This window comes from Nerophis lumbriciformis, linkage group LG25, assembly GCF_033978685.3.
Source record: "Nerophis lumbriciformis linkage group LG25, RoL_Nlum_v2.1, whole genome shotgun sequence".
Lineage (NCBI taxonomy): Eukaryota > Metazoa > Chordata > Actinopteri > Syngnathiformes > Syngnathidae > Nerophis > Nerophis lumbriciformis.
This window is the reverse complement of record NC_084572.2, coordinates 35,108,328-35,126,942: the sequence shown is the minus strand read 5'-3', so window position 1 is coordinate 35,126,942 and position 18,615 is coordinate 35,108,328. Positions and strand designations below refer to the sequence as shown.

The 18,615-nt window shown below is 40.3% G+C and overlaps 2 protein-coding genes across 4 annotated transcripts in view; one reads left to right on the top strand and one right to left on the bottom strand.

The window, feature by feature from the left end:
* Nucleotides 1-7,509, bottom strand: part of LOC133621869 (mitoferrin-2-like) — a 26,380-nt gene extending 18,871 nt beyond the window's left edge. The window contains exons 1-3 of one of the 2 annotated variants that reach the window (XM_061984284.1): nt 7,420-7,509; nt 3,865-3,951; nt 3,377-3,714 (exon numbers count right to left, since the gene is read on the bottom strand). In XM_061984284.1, coding sequence (XP_061840268.1) covers nt 3,377-3,714; nt 3,865-3,910 — 384 coding nt within the window. In that variant the 5' untranslated portion in view covers nt 3,911-3,951; nt 7,420-7,509. Of the gene's footprint in view, nt 1-3,376; nt 3,715-3,864; nt 3,952-7,235; nt 7,375-7,419 lie in introns of those variants that run through there. The other variant, XM_061984285.1, reaches the window with a different exon arrangement.
* LOC133621868 (ectonucleoside triphosphate diphosphohydrolase 7-like) lies at nt 7,465-18,615 on the top strand. 2 transcript variants are annotated; one of them, XM_061984283.1, is made up of 13 exons: nt 7,465-7,638; nt 8,089-8,191; nt 8,264-8,419; nt 9,982-10,175; nt 10,526-10,676; nt 10,732-10,835; nt 10,901-11,112; nt 14,232-14,398; nt 14,457-14,643; nt 14,699-14,818; nt 14,882-14,967; nt 15,027-15,188; nt 16,558-18,615. In XM_061984283.1, exons 2-13 carry the CDS (start codon nt 8,184-8,186, stop codon nt 16,772-16,774), a joined length of 1,764 nt encoding a protein of 587 aa, XP_061840267.1. In that variant the 5' UTR covers nt 7,465-7,638; nt 8,089-8,183; the 3' UTR covers nt 16,775-18,615. The 2 variants fall into 2 exon arrangements, with proteins under 2 accessions (XP_061840267.1, XP_061840266.1); XM_061984282.1 differs by having other exon boundaries at nt 9,970-10,175.

The following is an 18,615-nucleotide window of genomic DNA, read 5'->3' as shown; positions in this document are numbered from 1 at the left end:
AACCACAATTTTTCTCAAAAGCGGACAGTGCGCCTTATAACCCGGTGCGCTTTATTACGATTCATTTTCATAAAGTTTCGGTCTCGCAACTTCGGTAAACAGCCGCCATCTTTTTTCCCGGTAGAACAGGAAGCGCTTCTTCTTCTACGCAAGCAACCGCCAAGGAAAGCACCCGCCCCCATAGAACAGGAAGCGCTTCACCCGCCCCCGGAAGAAGAAGAAAAAACGCGCGGATATCACCGTACGTTTCATTTCCTGTTTACATCTGTAAAGACCACAAAATGGCTCCTACTAAGCGATCCGGTTCATAAAAAGACGCAATCTCTCCATCCGCACACGGATTACTACCGTATTTCACAGCAACTGATATTCCTGTGAACCGCACTGTGGAACGGGAGCACGTACGGTGAATATTCGCACCACAGGGAATGAGAAGTCATCCTTCACTGTGGTTCTAGCTTGCCATGCTAACTTCCACCCATGGTGATATTCAAAAGGAAGACCTTGCCAAAAGAGACCTTTCCAGCCGGCGTCATCATAAAAGCTAACTCGAAGGGATGGATGGATGAAGAAAAGATGAGCGAGTGGTTAAGGGAAGTTTACGCGAAGAGGCCGGGTGGCTTTTTTCACACAGCTCCGAAGGCGAACACACCTTCACTAAGACGGGCAGACAGCGCCGGACGACATACGCCAACATTTGCCAGTGGATCGTAAATGCCTGGGCAGATATTTCGGTCACAACTGTGGTCCGAGCTTTCCGGAAGGCAGGATTCACAGAACAACAGCGACACTGACTCCCGATGACTTCGCCGAGACGGAACCGGCCATTTTGGATACCACGCTTGCGCAACTTTTCAATTCGGACACCGAAGACGAAGAATTCGAAGGATTTACGAATGAAGAATAACTTCAGAAGGTGAGCGCTATGTTTATTTTGTGTGTTGTGACATTAACGTTCGAGCAACATTATGTTACTATTGCTCTACACCATTTTGAATTTTACTATGTTTGTGATTGCACATTTGCGTACATTTTGGGACAGAGTTGTTAGAACGCTGGTTTTCAATATATTATTAAAGTTTGACTGAACTATCTGACTGTTTTTTTGACATTCACTTTAGCGCAGCGTTTTTTTGACATTCACTTTAGCGCAGCGTAGGCGCGGCTTATAGTCCGGGGCGGCTTATTGGTGGACAAAATTATGAAATATGTAATTCATAGAAGGTGCGGCTAATAATCCGGTGCGCCTTATAGTGCGGAAAATACGGTACTGCTTTTTTCAATTAGCACTTTTCCGGCAGTTTCTTAAATTTTGATTCGCCGAAAGTTTTATCGAATACAAATACCGCATTGGTTTTCTTTGGTGTTATTTTTTTTTAATGAATTAAGTAACATTTTATGTCAACTTTTTCTCAAAATGCAATACCAGAATCAAAATCACTTTATTAATCCCTGAGGGGAAATTAAAATGTTAAAAATTAAAATATGTAACATGAGATATAACAGGATAATGCATACATTTATCATTTATTTTCAAAACGGTTACAACAATGTGGGGACCCCATACGTTTACTGTGGGACCCCATTTTTATGACTCGATGGGTTCCCAGGGACCCCATTTAGTAGACTCCTAGCGCCGACACTGTTACACATTGAGATTTTAACAAATGTAAAGTGCGTTACAAATGTAAGTCATTATTATTATTATTATTATTATTTATTAATTTCACCTCAAAATTTAGTGTAGTAAATGGAAAAACAGTACTGCTGTTTTATGGTTAAAAAAAGGCAGCTCAGTTGCCAGAATTTTACTGTAAAATGTACTTTTTTTTTTTTACTGTGAATAAAAAAAACCTGCAATTTTACAGTAAAATTTTGGCACCTGACCAGCCACTTTGTTTTTTTACCGCAAATCAACAGATTTTTCGGTGTAATACTGTAAATGCCAAATTGGCACCACATTTTATTACAGTAAAAAAAAAAAAAAGTACTGCTTTTTTCATTTAGCCCTTTTCCGGTACAGTTTCTTAAATTTTGATTCGCCGAAAGTTTTATCGATCACAAATACCGCATTTGTTTTTTTTGGTGTTATTTTTCTTTTTATGAATTAAGTAACATTTTATGACAACCTTTTCCCAAAACACACTATGTGACGCGAGATATAACAGGATAATGCATACATTTATCATTTTGTTTTTGAAAAAGGTTACAACAAAGTGGGGACCCCATAAATTTGCTGTGGGACCCCATTTTTATGACTCGATGGGGTCCCAGGGACACCATTTAGTAGATTCCTAGCGCCGACACTGTTACACATTGAGATTTTAACAAATGTAAAGTGTGTTACAAATGTAACTCATTATTATTATTATTATTTATTAATTTCACCTCAAAATTGAGAGTAGTAAATGGAAAAACAGTACTGCTGTTTTATGGTTAAAAAAGGCAGCTCAGTTGCCAGAATTTTACTGTAAAATATACATTTCTTGGCCCTGCGATGAGGTGGCGACTTGTCCAGGGTGTACACCGCCTTCCGCCCGATTGTAGCTGAGATAGGCTCCAGCGCCCCGCGACCCCAAAGGGAATAAGCGATAGAAAATGGATGGATGGATATAAATTTGTTTTTTTTACTGTAAATAAAAAAAAACTGCAATTTTACAGTAAAAGTTTGGCTCCTGACCTGCCACTTTGTTGTTGTTTTTTTTACCGCAAATTAGCAGATTTTTCGGTGTATTACTGTAAATGCCAAATTGGCACCACAGTTTATTACAGTAAAAAAAAAAAATACTGATTTTTTCATTTAGCACTTTTCCGGTACAGTTTCTTAAATTTTGATTCCCTAAAAGTTTTATCGATCACAAATACTGCATTTGTTTTTTTTTGTGTGTTATTTTTTTTAATGAATTAAGTAACATTTTATTACAACCTTTTCCCAAAACGCAATATCAGAATCAGAAATACTTTATTAATCCCTGAGGGGAAATTAAAATGTTTAAAATATGTAACGTGAGATATAACAGGATAATGCATACATTTATCATTTGTTTTCTAAACGGTTACAACAAAGTGGGGACCCCATACATTTACTGTGGGGCCCCATTTAATAGACTCCTAGCGCCGACGCTGTTACACATTGTATAAATGTGCAATATAGGTATCAAAAACATATTAATATATATAATTTCACTTATAACTAATGAAATGAATGAGCAATAGCAGCTGGCTGACCTCTGACAGCAAGGTTAGCTAGCCTGCTAGCTTAGCATACTCGAGCTCAGGCTTGTGTCGCGGCCTAAGCAGCTTTACGCAACCCGCCTTTTAGATGAACTAAAGCCTGGAAACATGTCGGAAAATGTGTGAAAGTGTGTAATAATACCTTGACACAGTCGACGGGGTACATGACGCAGTGCTCCATGATGCCCGCCACGGCTCCCGCCAGCATGTGAGTCCCGGTGGTCGCACCCTGAGGCAGCCCTTCGTAGTCCACTTCCGCCTCGGTAGAAGACGGCGAGCTGCCGGGTGTCGTCCGGTGCGACGCCGGGGCGAAGCTCTGCTCGCTGGACACTCTTGACGGCAACACCCCGACGAAGCCTCCGCCGGTGCCCAGAAGTCTGCCGCCCAGCCATCGAATCTCCGCCCCGGTGGCAACGCCTGCAACCCGGCTGTCGACCCCAGGCGCTTCCAGGGACCTTCGCCGGGACACGAAGCCGTCCACTTCCATTTAGGAGGGCGAAGAGAACGGTCTTAGAAGCCACAAACAAGCCCCCCTCAGCCCGCGGAGTCTTCTCGGCAGCACTGCCGGTCAGACCCACACTTGGCGGGTCTTTCATGTGTGGATGGGAACATCCGGGGAACTTTACCTACCTGGGCGGGGACGTCGGCAGATATCTCGCATCTGATTGGATGGCATGCCTGGTAGTTACTTACAGCCCTTCCCATTGGTTAGTACGTCTGAACAGAGAGGCGGATAGATTAGATAAACACCCAAACTATGGATCCTTACATGGGTCAAAATTATATAAATATTTTTACATATTTATGAATTGTGTTATTAATTACAATTCAACTTAAATACGTGTTATTTAAGTTGACTTGTTTCATCATTCGTTCACATAAATAGAACTTTATTGATTCCTTCAGGAGAGTTCCCTCAGGAAAATTAAAATTCCAGCAGCAGTGTACAGAGTTGAGATATAACTTAAAAAGTAAAAAGTAAATAATAAATTAAAGCTGCAAGCAGCGATGGACGGGACCGACTTTGACGGCACATAAAATCCAAACCGGAGCAGTAAATAAAACTCTTTCGTCAACTTTTAATCAGAAGGGTTCAATCTCTCACCTGTGCTAGTTTGAAGCCGACACGACAAACGTGCTCAGACGAGATAATTTTTGAAAAAAGATGACCGGGGGAATTGCAAACTTCCTGTTGATTTTTGCTGGGGGTTGTCAATTTATGAAATGTAGGTCTAAGTGAGACCTACATAAAAGTTTTTGTTTCATGTCTCTACAACATTCTTACTGGAAGTTACAGGCAGTTTTGTCTGTGTTTTCTTCCTAGGAGCAGTTTTGTCTGTGTTTTATTCCTAGGGAGCGCAAGAGCGCAATTTTGAGTTTTGGGGTTGGTTTTTTTTTTTATTAGATCGCAATTTTTTGCCAGTCCTGATGTGTGTCCAGTTTGGTGAGTTTTGAAGCATGTTAAGGGGGTCAAATTGTAGCTCAAAGAGGCAAAAGTGACTGTTTTTACAAAACTTTTGTTTTGAAGGGAGTATTGCCAACTTCCTGTTGATTTTTGCTGATGAAAGTCAGTGTATGAACTGTAGGTCTAAATGATACCTACATAGAGGTTTTTGTTTCATGTCGCTACAACATTTCTACTGGAAGTTACAGGTAGTTTTGTCTGTGTTTTCTTCCTAGGAGCAGTTTTGTCTGTGTTTTATTCCTAGGGAGCGCTAGAGCGCAATTTTGAGTTGTGGTTTTTTTTTTTATTAGATGGCAATTTTCGCCAGTCCTGATGTGTGTGTCAAATATGGTGAGTTTTCAAGCATGTTAAGAGGGTCAAATTACAGCTCAAAGAGGCGGCGGAATAATAATAATAAAACCTTACAAATACAATAGGGTCCTCTGTCCCAAAGGGACATTGCGGTCCCTAATAATGGGGGTATATGTTATTGTTTTGCATCCCGTGTCATCCTATTACCCCCCCCAAAGAGGAGTCGTACAGTCTGATGGCGTGTGGGACAAAATAGTTTTTGAGTCTATTTATTTAAATGTTTAAATAAATATTCAAGTAATTACATCATATTAAAGTTAAGAGTACCACTGATTGTCAGACACAAAGTGTGGCGAAATTATTCCCTGCATTTGACCCATCACCCTTGATCACCCCTGGGAGGTGAGGGGAGCACTGAGCAGCAGCGGTGGCTGCGCCCTGGAATCATTTTTTGATGATTTAACCCCCAATTCCAACCCTTGATGCTGAGTGCCAAGCAGGGAGGTAATGGCTCCCATTTGTATAGTCTTTGGTATGACTCGGCCGGGGTTTGAACTCACAACCTACCGATCTCAGGGCGGACACTCTAACCACTAAGTAGGTGTGTGTGTATATATATATATATATATATATATATATATATATATATATATATATATATATATATATATATATATATATATATATATATATATATATATATATATACGAGAGGGACAAGCGTAGAAAATGGATGGACAATAAATAACATAATTGAATCATTGATAATTATTACATTCTTATTAAATTTGTATGTACTTCTTTGCTATACCTAACACAATACAGTAAAACGTTTTTAAACGTTGTTTGACATGGCAAAGCAATTATAATGACTAGGATCATATAAATGGGTTGTTTTACTAATATTTTACTAATTACTAATAACAATTTAATGATGTTTTTAATTATTTCATGAACACACACTGGTCAGGGCTTAAGAATTTAATGTACCTCTAAAAGTCAATGGGCAGATGCTAACACGTGTACTCCGACAACTCAAATAAATGACTCTACGTTAAGCAGTATAAGTGTAACCTATTTTTATGGACTTGCCTCTTTGTGATGTTACGTTCCTGTTATATAAGCTGTCATACAGTATATGCCTTGAGCTCTTATTTTGAAGGCGCTTAGAGCGGAAGTGATGTACCACAATGTGGTGGAGTGAAATTGAGTCTCCGTGTTTGTTATTTTGTAGTTTTATGCAGTATAAGCGACAGCTATAAACCCTCAGTTACTTAAGTATGCTCTTAGACAGCAGGTATTGCTTCGACATACTCCTAAATATACAAAATATATACCACCAACTCCCCAAAAAGTGGGAGTATTTCTTCCTCGGCCGCCATGATTTTCAAAAGACTTCTAAAGTTAGTTAGTTTATTATTTCTTCAGTCAGTAGTCAACAAAATAAACAAACAGTTTTACATAAACAAACAGTTGTACATTCCTAAATTTAAAATGTTGCAGAGCGAAAGGGTTTAGGCTGAAGTTGAACACTTATTGCGCCTAACCCTATAAACAATGTCAAATACAAGATGAGCTTCCAAAAATAATGAAATTTCCTTTGCACAGCATATTATAAATACACATTGCACACAACATAAACACAGTTAAATTGTATACACAGTAAAGACATGTGAAATATCCTTGTACACGTGTTAGTTAAACCTGTGTACCAATTATATACTATATACAAACAATTATACTTCCATTATTATTTATATCCCACATTTAGTTTGTAATTAACATTGATCATACTGTGTTGATTCAAGAGTGATATATTTTTCCAAGACATTGGTCTTAAAGTGTTTTTTAAATGTGTGAATGGAACTGGAACATTTTAACATTTAAAGTTCCAAAGTAATCATTGGACAAAAGTCCTGTTAGTCCCGCCCACTGACTTTGACGGATAAAATAAATTCATTAAGCACTGACACACACTTCCTGAATGATGAAATCATGTAATACTTATTTAAGTCATTCAATTTATGTATAATGAATTTACCTATGTCAAACGTACTTTTATTTTGGTAAATTATTGACACATTTATGTATTTAATTCCAATTATAATAATGACACGTAAGTAGTTGTTTAAAGCTGTTGTTGATTTCTTCAATTTTGTCTGATTACATAATGTAATTATTTTAAATGCAATCTACAACACAGTTGTGTAATCATAAGTATATATATGACTGTTTACATAAATACCTGGATTGACTCACTGTGGAAATCGTGAAACAAGGATTAAAAAAATAAAATGTACACAAATTTAGTATATTTCCTACTTGAAGTCAACACTCAAACATACGTTTAGTGACTATGTGACTTTATATTAACAAGATTCGACGCTCTGTCCAGATTTGCACTACGATGGCCTCATTTCCTACGGTACCTGAACGCAGCACCGCCACGTACTCGATGACGCAATGACGTCGCACCGACCGGAAGAGAGACGTTTGCGGTCCTCTATTGACGCCTTTCATTGCCTTTTTTTTAATTTTGTAAAACTACTCGCTCCTGCCGGCCAAGAATTCACTCACTGTGTATTTTCTTTTCAAAGGAACAACAAACGTCACAGTTTGTCGTCATGACAGAGGACCGGCTCCTTTAGGTAGGTTTAAAGACCAACACTACAACACCATATGTGTACATTGGACGTTAGCTCTCTTGTTAGCGGATGCTAACTACTAAAGTAGACATATTTTAAAGTGTTTTGTTCATATAACGACAAAATACGCTACGTTGTTGTGTATAATGATAACTAGACTTTATTATTTTTATCATTATTATTACTGTCTATAAGTATAGACTGTATTAGTATTACTACAGCATTATTATTATAAAGAGTGACGTGCTGTCACGTGACCCTATTATAAATATTCATTAGGTCAAAGGTTAAAGTTCGATTAATTATTATTGTAAATTATTGATGTAGAAGTGTCAGATTAAACAAAAGCAATAGTTAACATTTTCAACCACAGTGTGCAATTGTAACAGTAAGAAACTAGCCTGATAGGGAAAATGAGACGTTGACGTGTTCTTCTCATGGTTGGGCACACAGGTACACGTCTCCAGGTGTGGGCGGGACCTAAGTAAGGCGAGCAGCGCCATGAGGTGACGACCGTGACAGCGTGTGCTTAGCGCCTCTGTGGACACATGGCAAGGTAACGCACCTGTGGAGGTCACTCACCGTTGCGTGGTCCCAATATGCCGTCTCACGTGTGTTGGCGGTCCAGGATCACTTTGTGGTGCCTGCCGGCGTCCTGGTACTGCAGCGTGGCCCCCAGACAGAAGCTGCTCCTCATCCTGGCCACGTCTGCCCTGCTGCTCTTGGGGTCCTACCAGAAGCATCTGTGGGGCCTCCAGAGGCCACACGGGGCCCGGGTCAGCAAGTAGGTGGACCGCGTTTGTTTTCTCTTCGATGTGTTGATGTGTGTCTTTGAAGTGTTTCACGTGGCTGCAGATTGCTGAGTTTTGTGTTGTTGTTTTTAAATAGCATTATTCATTTGAATTATTATTATTTTTTTTTTACTTATTTAGTATTTATTTTTATCTGTTTTTAAAAAAAAATTTATGTAATTGATTTTAATTCATTTGATTTTTGAATTTGATTTTTATTTGTATCTATTTCATTTTTAATGTAATTAAATTTAAAAAAATCACTTTATAGTTATAACTATTTTTTTAAATCTTTTTTTAAAACGTATTTTAGTTTTTAATGTATTATATTTTAATGAATACCATCCATCCATCCATTTTCTACCGCTTATTCCCTTTGGGGTCGCGGGGGGCGCTGGAGCCTATCTCAGCTACAATCGGGCGAAAGGCGGGGTACACCCTGGACAAGTCGCCACCTCATCGCAGGGCCAACACAGATAGACAGACAACATTCACACTCACATCCACACACTAGGGCCAATTTAGTGTTGCCAATCAACCTATCCCCAGGTGCATGTCTTTGGAAGTGGGAGGAAGCCGGAGTACCCGGAGGGAACCCACGCAGTCACGGGGAGGACATGCAAACTCCACACAGAAAGATCCCGAGCCCGGGATTGAACCCAAGACTACTCAGGACCTTCGTTTTAATGAATAGATTTTTTAAATTTTATATCACTTTTATATCCTTTTTTAATTGTATTTAATTTTTTGTATTCATTGTTTTTTAATGTAATTAATTTTAATTAATACAATTTGTTTAATTGTATTTACTTCATGTAATTAATTTAAATTGTTTTATGTTCCAATTGGTCTATTGTTTTGTTTTATTTTGTCACCTAATTAATTTTAGTTGTCATTTTTTATTTTATTTATCTATTTAAGTAATTTATTTTAGTTTTTAATGTATTATATTTTAATAAAAAATTTTTTTCACTTAATATTTATTAATTGTGTAATGTAATTAATTTAAATTAGTTTAGTTTTGTAATTGTATTTATTTTGGTGTATTTATTATTTTTCATTGTAGTTATTTTCATTTTTAATTGTATTTATATTTATCTATTTTATGTAATTTAATTACTTTATGTGTTAATTTGATCAATTTATTTGTTTGTTTTTGGCATCTAAATAATTATATGGTCATTTTTAATTTTATGTATTTAATCTTAATAATTTATTTTAGTTTTTAATGTAACTCATTTTAATACATTTATATTTTCTAATTTAATTTATTTTAGCTTTTGAATGTAGTTAATTTTAATAAATTTCACTTAAAAGAAAATATATTTATTTGTATTTGATAATTTTTACAATGTAGTTAACTTTAATTTCATTTTTAAATTTATTTGGAATAAAGATTCCCCATTGTAGGATAAATAAAGTCGATGTTAGTGGGTCACGTTGGTAGATTTGAAGGATTGCTCCCAGGCAGGGGGCGGGGCTTAACACGTGTCAGTGATTGGTTATCAAGCAGCTGCCGCTTCTCCCACTGTGGTGCCTTCAGGTACCTGTCCAGCGTGGAGTCCATGGAGGCCACGGACGTCCTGGACCCCGCCCTCAACTACGGCGTGGTGGTGGACTGCGGCAGCAGCGGCTCCCGCGTCTTCGTCTACTATTGGCCGCCGCACAACGGCAACGCCCACACGCTGCTGGACATCCGCCAGATGAGAGACCTCGACCGAAAACCCGTCGTCAAGAAGATCAAACCAGGCGAGTGCATCACCATGGCAACCGACTACAACACGTTTTATGTCGACAACACAACCAGGTCCACGTTTTTTTTTCTTTTTCCGTCTTAGTCGACATAAACTTTGAGAATAAAAAGGGGTACTTTTTTCCCCGACATGTTTTAGTATCGTACAAATTATTGATCATAGTAAGTTTATGTCGACAACCGCTTATGTCGACGTGTTGTAGTATTTTGAAAATAATTGATCCTATATTCTCGTGTGCTGGTAGTTTTCATTATATCTACAAAATCTTCTTTGTTTGGAAGTCTTCTTCCTGCTGTAGAATGTTGGTGTTCTCTCACAAAGCTTCCCCGCTTGTTTTCCTGGCAGGAATCTCCACGCTGGCGACGGCGCCGACGCAGGCCAGCGACTATCTGCATCCTCTGCTCAGCTTCGCCGCCGCCCACGTGCCTAGAAGCAAGCACAAGGAGACGCCGCTCTACATCCTGTGCACGGCGGGCATGAGGCTGCTTCCTGACAGGTGAGTGGCAGCCATCTTTCTTTGCATCACCCACATGGAATCTTCTTTCCCGCAGCCGGCAGGCGGCCATCTTGGAGGACCTGGTCACCGACGTGCCGCTGGACTTTGACTTCCTGTTCTCCCGCTCGCACGCCGAGGTCATCTCGGGGAAGCAGGAAGGTGAAGGAAGGCAGTTTGTGTTTTGTGCCGCTGGAGCGCCGCGCTAACGTGGGTGTTGTCTCAAGGCGTCTACGCTTGGATCGGCATCAACTTCGTGTTGGGGCGCTTTGACCACGCCGACGAGGGCGAGGACGCCACAGTGGAGGTGACCACGGGCTCGCAGCACCAACGGCCAATCAGCCGGCGCCGCACGGTGGGCATCATGGACATGGGCGGAGCTTCGTTACAGATTGCCTACGAGGTGCCCAGCGCCCTCAGCTTCAGCTCCCCGCAGGAGGTCAGTGACAGCACACCTAAACAATCATAACTAGCTGACACACTCATAACTACTTATATAACTAGTTAAATTAAAGTAGATAACTAACTAGGTTAATTACTCACTATTTAACTAGCAAACAAGTCATTAGGTAACAACCTAGCTAACTTGGTTGTCAGTGAAATGACTAGTCAGCAAACTAGCATGCAACATTAAAGTAACTAACTAGGTTAATTGCTCACTACTTAACCAGCAAACAAGTCATTCGGTAACAACCTAGCTAACTCACTATTTAACAAGGAAACAAGTCATTAGGTAACAACCTAGCTTACTAGTGAAATGACTAGTTAGCAAACAAGCATGCAAAATTAAAGTACTAACTAGGTAAATTACACACTGTTTAACTAGCAAAAAGTCATTAGGTAACAAGCTAGCTAACTTGGTTGTCAGTGGAATGACTAGTCAGCAAACTAGAATGCACAATTAAAGTAACTAACTAGGTTAGTTACTCATTATTTAACTAGCAAACAAGTCATTAGGTAACAACCTAGCTAACTTGGTTGTCAGTGGAATGACTAGTCAGCAAACTAGCATGCACAATTAAAGTAACTAACTAACTAGGTTAATTACTCACTGTTTAACTAGCAATCAAGTCATTAGGTAACAACCTAGCTAACTTGGTTGTCAGTGAAATGACTAGTTAGCAAACTTGCATGCAACATTAAAGTAACTAACTAACTAGGTTAATTGCTCACTATTTAACCAGCATACAAGTCATTAGGTAACAACCTAGCTAACTCACTATTTAACAAGGAAACAAGTCATTAGGTAACAACCTAGCTAACTCACTATTTAACTAGCAAACAAGTCATTAGGTAACAACCTAGCTAACTTGGTTGTCGGTGAAATGACTAGTCGGCAATCTAGCATGTGAAATTATAGTAACTAACTAGGTTAATTACTCACTATTTAACTACAAACAAGTCATTAGGTAACAACCTAGCTAACTTGGTTGTCGGTGAAATGACTAGTCAGCAATCTAGCATGTGAAATTATAGTAACTAACTAACTAGGTTAATTACTCACTATTTAACTACAAACAAGTCACTAGGTAACAACCTAGCTAACTTGGTTGTCAGTGAAATGACTAGTTAGCAAACTTGCATGCAACATTAAAGTAACTAATGAACTAGGTTAATTGCTCACTATTTAACCAGTAAACAAGTCATTAGGTAACAACCTAGCTAACTCACTATTTAATAAGGAAACAAGTCATTAGGTAACAACCTAGCTAACTCACTATTTAACAAGGAAACAAGTCATTAGGTAACAACCTAGCTTACTAGTGAAATGACTAGTTAGCAAACAAGCATGCACAATTAAAGTAACTAACTAGGTAAATTACACACTGTTTAACCAGAAAACAAGTCATTAGGTAACAACCTAGCTAACTTGGTTGTCAGTGAAATGACTAGTCAGCAAACTAGCATGCAAAATTAAAGTAACTAACTCACTAACTTGGTTAGTTACTCACTATTTAACTAGCAAACAAGTCATTAGGTAACAACCTAGGTAACTTGGTTGTCAGTGGAATGACTAGTCAGGAAACTAGCATGCACAATTAAAGTAACTAACTAGGTAAATTACACACCGTTTAACTAGCAAACAAGTCATTAGGTAACAACCTAGCTAACTTGGTTGTCAGTGGAATGACTAGTCAGCAAACTAGCATGCACAATTAAACTAACTATGTTAATTATTCACTATTTAACTAGCAAACAAGTCATTAGGTAACAACCTAGGTAACTTGGTTGTCAGTGGAATGACTCGTCAGCAAACTAGCATGCACAATTAAAGTAACTAACTAACTAGGTTAATTACTCACTATCTAACTTGCAAACAAGTCATTAGGTAACAACCTAATCACTTGTTTATCAGTGAAATGACTAGTCAGCAAACTAGCATGCACAATTAAAGTAACTAACTAACCAGGTTAATTATTCACTATTTAACTAGCAAACAAGTCATTAGGTAACAACCTAGCTAACTTGGTTGTCAGTGAAATGACTAGTCAGCAAACAAACATGCAAAATTAAAGTAACTAACTAACTAACTAACTAGGTTAGTTACTCACTATTTAACTAGCAAACAAGTCATTAGGTAACAACCTAGGTAACTTGGTTGTCAGTGGAATGACTAGTCAGGAAACTAGCATGCACAATTAAAGTAACTAACTAGGTAAATTACACACTGTTTAACTAGCAAACAAGTCATTAGGTAACAACCTAGCTAACTGGGTTGTCAGTGAAATGACTAGTCAGCAAACAAGCATGCACAATTAAATTAACTAACTAGGTAAATTACACACTGTTTAACCAGCAAACAAGTCATTAGGTAACAACCTAGCTAACTTGGTTGTCAGTGAAATGACTAGTCAGCAAACTAGCATGCAAAATTAAAGTAACTAACTAAATAACTAGGTTAATTACTCACTATTTAACTAGCAAGCAAGTCATTAGGTAACAACATAGGTAACTTGGTTGTCAGTGGAATGACTAGTCAGCAAACTAGCATGCACAATTAAAGTAACTAACTAACTAACTAACTAGTTTTATTACTCACAATTTAACTAGCAAACAAGTCATCAGGTAACAACCTAGCTAACTTGGTTGTCAGTGAAATGACTAGTCAGGAAACTAGCATGCACAATTAAAGTAACTAACTAGGTAAATTACACACCGTTTAACTAGCAAACAAGTCATTAGGTAACAACCTAGCTAACTTGGTTGTCAGTGGAATGACTAGTCAGCAAACTAGCATGCAACATTAAAGTAACTAACTAACTAGGTTAATTGATCACTATTTAACCAGCAAACAAGTCATTAGGTAACAACCTAGCTAACTTGGTTGTCAGTGAAATGACTGGGTCGGCAAACTAGCATGCAAAATTAAAGTAACTAACTAACTAGGTTAATTAATCACTATTTAACTAGCAAACAATGGTAACGAGATGCATCAGTTCACTAGTTAACCACACACTTAACAAGCTCATTTAGTCAGCCGGCTAATGGAATATCTCCTGAGTGTGGTCACTAGTACAGCTGGCTAGTTGCTAGTTACCCGTGCGTGTGTGGTTGAAGGAGGAGGCGGGTAAGAGCGTGCTGGCGGAGTTCAACCTGGGCTGTGACGTGGAGCACACCCAACACGTGTACCGGGTCTACGTCACCACCTTCCTGGGCTACGGAGGCAACATGGCCCGCCAGCGCTACGAGGACCACCTGCTCAACAGCACGCTGGCCCACAACAGGTGCGCTAACCTACCTGGAGAAAGGGGGCGTGTCCTAACAGCGGCGCCCTCCCCTCAGGTTGCGGAGCACTCAGACGGGCGCGACGGAGGACACCCCCTACCTGGACCCCTGCCTGCCCTCGGCCTTGTCGGAGCGGGTGGTGCGAGACAACCGCACGCTGCACCTGCGGGGTCAGGGCGACTGGGCCCGCTGTCTGGGCGCCATCACACCCTTCCTGGGCCTGCACAACGCCACCATGTATCAGGTAGGTGACATCAGGGAAGTGACATCAGCACGGTGACATCACTTCCTGTGGGCAGGCGCCCATCAACTTCAGCAACAGCGAGTTCTACGGCTTCTCCGAGTTCTACTACTGCATGGAGGACGTGCTGCGCATGGGCGGACATTACGACAGCGCCAGATACTCGCGCGCCGCCACGGTAACGCCCACGCGCCTCCGAGGCCACACCCCTTTTTTGTGACGCCCCCGTTTGTGCCGGCAGGACTTCTGCGCCACCAGGTGGTCGACGCTGAAACGACGTCTGGACAACAAGCTCTTCTCCCAGCAGGCGGACGTCAACAGACTCAAGTACGACCTCCGCTCTTTCTTCCTGTGGGCGTGGCCAACCGGGTGTTGTTGTGACGCAGGTCTCAGTGCTTCAAGTCGGCCTGGATGTACCAGGTGCTGCACGCCGGCTTCCGCTTCCCCGCCGACTACCGCAGCCTGAGGACGGCCCAGCTGGTCTACGACAAGGAGGTCCAGTGGACTCTGGGCGCCATCTTGTTCAAGACCCGCTTCCTGCCTCTCAGGTACTGCACTGCGTCCTGGAGGCCCCCCGCAGTCCTCCAACACACACATGCTTAATATTCACCACTGCTGCTCAGTCAGCAGGAATACTGCTGATAAGTGTGTACTTACACTTAGTCTTCAGTTTATGTTTAATGTGTACTTACAGTCATCAGAGTATATAAGTGTGTACTTACATTTAGTCTTAAGAGTATATTTAATGTGTACTTACACTGTCTTCAGCGTATATAAGTGTGTACTTACATTTAGTCTTCAGTTTATATTTAATGTGTACTTACACTTAGTCTTCAGAGTATATAAGTGTGTACTTACCGTCTTCAGAGTTTATAAGTGTGTACTTACACTTAGTCTTCAGAGTATATAAGTGTGTACTTACACTTGGTCTTCAGAGTATGTGTGTACTTACAATTAGTCTTCAGAGTACGTAAGTGTGTACTTACACTTAGTCTTCAGAGTATATCCGTGTGTACTTAGTCTTCAGCGTATATAAGTGTGTGCTTACACTTAGTCTTCAGAGTATGTAAGTGTGTACTTACACTTAGTCTTTAGAGTATATCCGTGTATACTTAGTCTTCAGCGTATATAAGTGTGTGCTTACACTTAGGCTTCAGAGTATGTAAGTGTGTACTTACTTAGTCTTCAGAATATGTAAGTGTGTACTTACACTTAGTCTTCAGAGTATATCTGTGTGTACTTAGTCTTCAGCGTATATAAGTGTGTGCTTACACTTAGTCTTCAGTTTATATTTAATGTGTACTTACACTTAGTCTTCAGAGTATATAAGTGTGTACTTACACTTGGTCTTCAGAGTATATAAGTGTGTACTTACACTTGGTCTTCAGAGTATATAAATGTGTACTTACACTTAGTCTTCAGAGTTTGTAAGTGTGTACTTACATTTGGTCTTCAGAGTATATAAATGTGTACTTACACTTGGTCTTCAGAGTATATAAATGTGTACTTACACTTAGTCTTCAGAGTTTGTAAGTGTGTACTTACACTTGGTCTTCAATTTATATAAGTGTGTACTTACACTTGGTCTTCGTAGTATATGAGTATGTACTTGCAGTCTTCAGTTTATATAAGTGTGTACTTACACTTGGTCTTCAGAGTATATAAGTGTGTACTTACACTTAGTCTTCAGAGTATATAAGTGTGTACTTACCGTCTTCAGAGTTTATAAGTGTGTACTTACACTTAGTCTTCAGAGTATATAAGTGTGTACTTACACTTGGTCTTTAGAGTAAAAAATGCTTGTGTAAGTGGACTTATAGAGTAAAAACACAAGCATGAGGAGGTTGCCTACAGCCACATGCGTTCATGTTGACTAGCGGTCCACAAATAAAATGTCAGAATGTTTCTTCCCTCCAGAGATCTCCAGCAGGAGGCGCTGCGTCAGAACCATCCCAGCTGGCTGCGCTCCTCCTTCCTGTACAACCACCACCTCTTGTCCCTCTGCATACTGGTGGTGCTGCTCGCCATCCTGCTCTACATCCTGCGCCTGCGACGCATACACCAGCGCGAGCAGCGGCAGATCGACGCCCTCGACCTCCTCTGGGCCGAGGAGGGCGAGACGCTCCTGCCGTGAGGACGCCAACGCAAGGACTTTGACGGCCATCATCTACTAGTGATGGTGACACTGATGACATCATCTACTAGTGATGGTGACACTGATGACATCATCTACTAGTGATGGTGACACTGATGACATCATCTACTAGCGATGGGGGACACTGATGACATCATCTACTAGTGATGGTGACACTGATGACATCATCTACTAGTGAGGGTGACACTGATGACATCATCTACTAGTGATGGTGACACTGATGACATCATCTACTAGTGACACTGATGACATCTACTAGTGATGGTGACACTGATGACATCTACTAGTGAGGGTGACACTGATGACATCTACTAGTGATGGTGACACTGATGACATCATCTACTAGTGTTGGTGTCACTGATGACATCATCTACTAGTGATGGTGACACTGATGACATCATCTACCAGTGATGGTGACACTGATGACATCATCTACCAGTGAGGGTGACACTTATGACATCCTCTACTAGTGATGGTGACACTGATGACATCATCTACTAGTGACACTGATGACATCTACTAGTGATGGTGACACTGATGACATCTACTAGTGAGGGTGACACTGATGACATCTACTAGTGATGGTGACACTGATGACATCATCTACTAGTGTTGGTGTCACTGATGACATCATCTACTAGTGAGGGTGACACTAATGACATCCTCTACTAGTGATGGTGACACTGATGACGACATCTACTAGTGATGGTGACACTGACGACATCATATACTAGTGATGGTGACACTGACGACATCTGCTAGTGACAGTGACGTTATCTGCTATTGATGACATCATCTGCTAGTGACAGTGAGCTCATTTGCTAGTGATGATGACATCATCTGCTAGTGACAGTGACGTCATCTGCTAGTGATGATGACATCATCTGCTAGTGATGATGACATCATCTGCTAGTGATGATGACATCATCTGCTAGTGACGTGACATCATCTGCTAGTGACGGTGACCTCATCTGCTAGTGACATCATCTGCTTGTTACGTGACATCATCTGCTAGTGACGGTGACCTTTTCTGCTAGTGATGACGTTATCTGCTAGTGACGACATCATCTGCTAGTGACGGTGACCTAATATGCTAGTGATGATGTCATCCTGCTAGTGATGATGACATCTGCTATTGATAGTGACATCATCTGCTAGTGACAGTGACCTAATCTGCTAGTGATGATATCATCTGCTGGTGATGATGTTATCTGCTAGTGACGGTGACCTCATCTGCTAGTGATAATATCATCCTGCTAGTGATGATGACATCTGCTAGGGATGATGACATCATCTGCTAGTGATATATCATCTGCTGGTGATGACATTATCTGCTAGTGATGATGACATCTGCTAGGGATGATGACATCATCTGCTAGTGATATCATATCATCTGCTGGTGATGACATTATCTGCTAGTGATGATGACATCATCCTGCTGCCATACTTGAATGACCAAACTCAACATTTGTGTTTACTACTGAAGTACAAAAAGACTTTCTGTGGACAACTTTGAATACTGTGAAGTCCTGCAGGACGCCCAAGATGGCGTCAACAACTGGTCTGACCCCGCCTCCTTCCCGTCAGTCAAGTAGACTTCCTTACCAAACTTTCCACTGTTGTAAAGGGGACCAAAATCTCGCATCCGGACCACTTTTTAGCGGAGCAAACACTGCATAAAGGGGCGGAGCTAGCCACCGTGCAGTGTGTCGATTGGTGGACAGAACGCTCACTTCCTGTCATAAACATTTCTTTCCTGCCGTCCTTTGACGTGAGCAAAGTGCAATACAGATTTCACAATAAAAGTTGTTTATTACTAA

Bases quoted from the DNA above. Each gene is read 5' to 3' on its own strand.
- LOC133621868 (XM_061984282.1), top strand. The intron at 10,836-10,900 runs GTGAAGGAAGGC...TGTTGTCTCAAG, and splicing joins CATCTCGGGGAAGCAGGAAG to GCGTCTACGCTTGGATCGGC. The intron at 11,113-14,231 runs GTCAGTGACAGC...GTGTGGTTGAAG, and splicing joins GCTTCAGCTCCCCGCAGGAG to GAGGAGGCGGGTAAGAGCGT.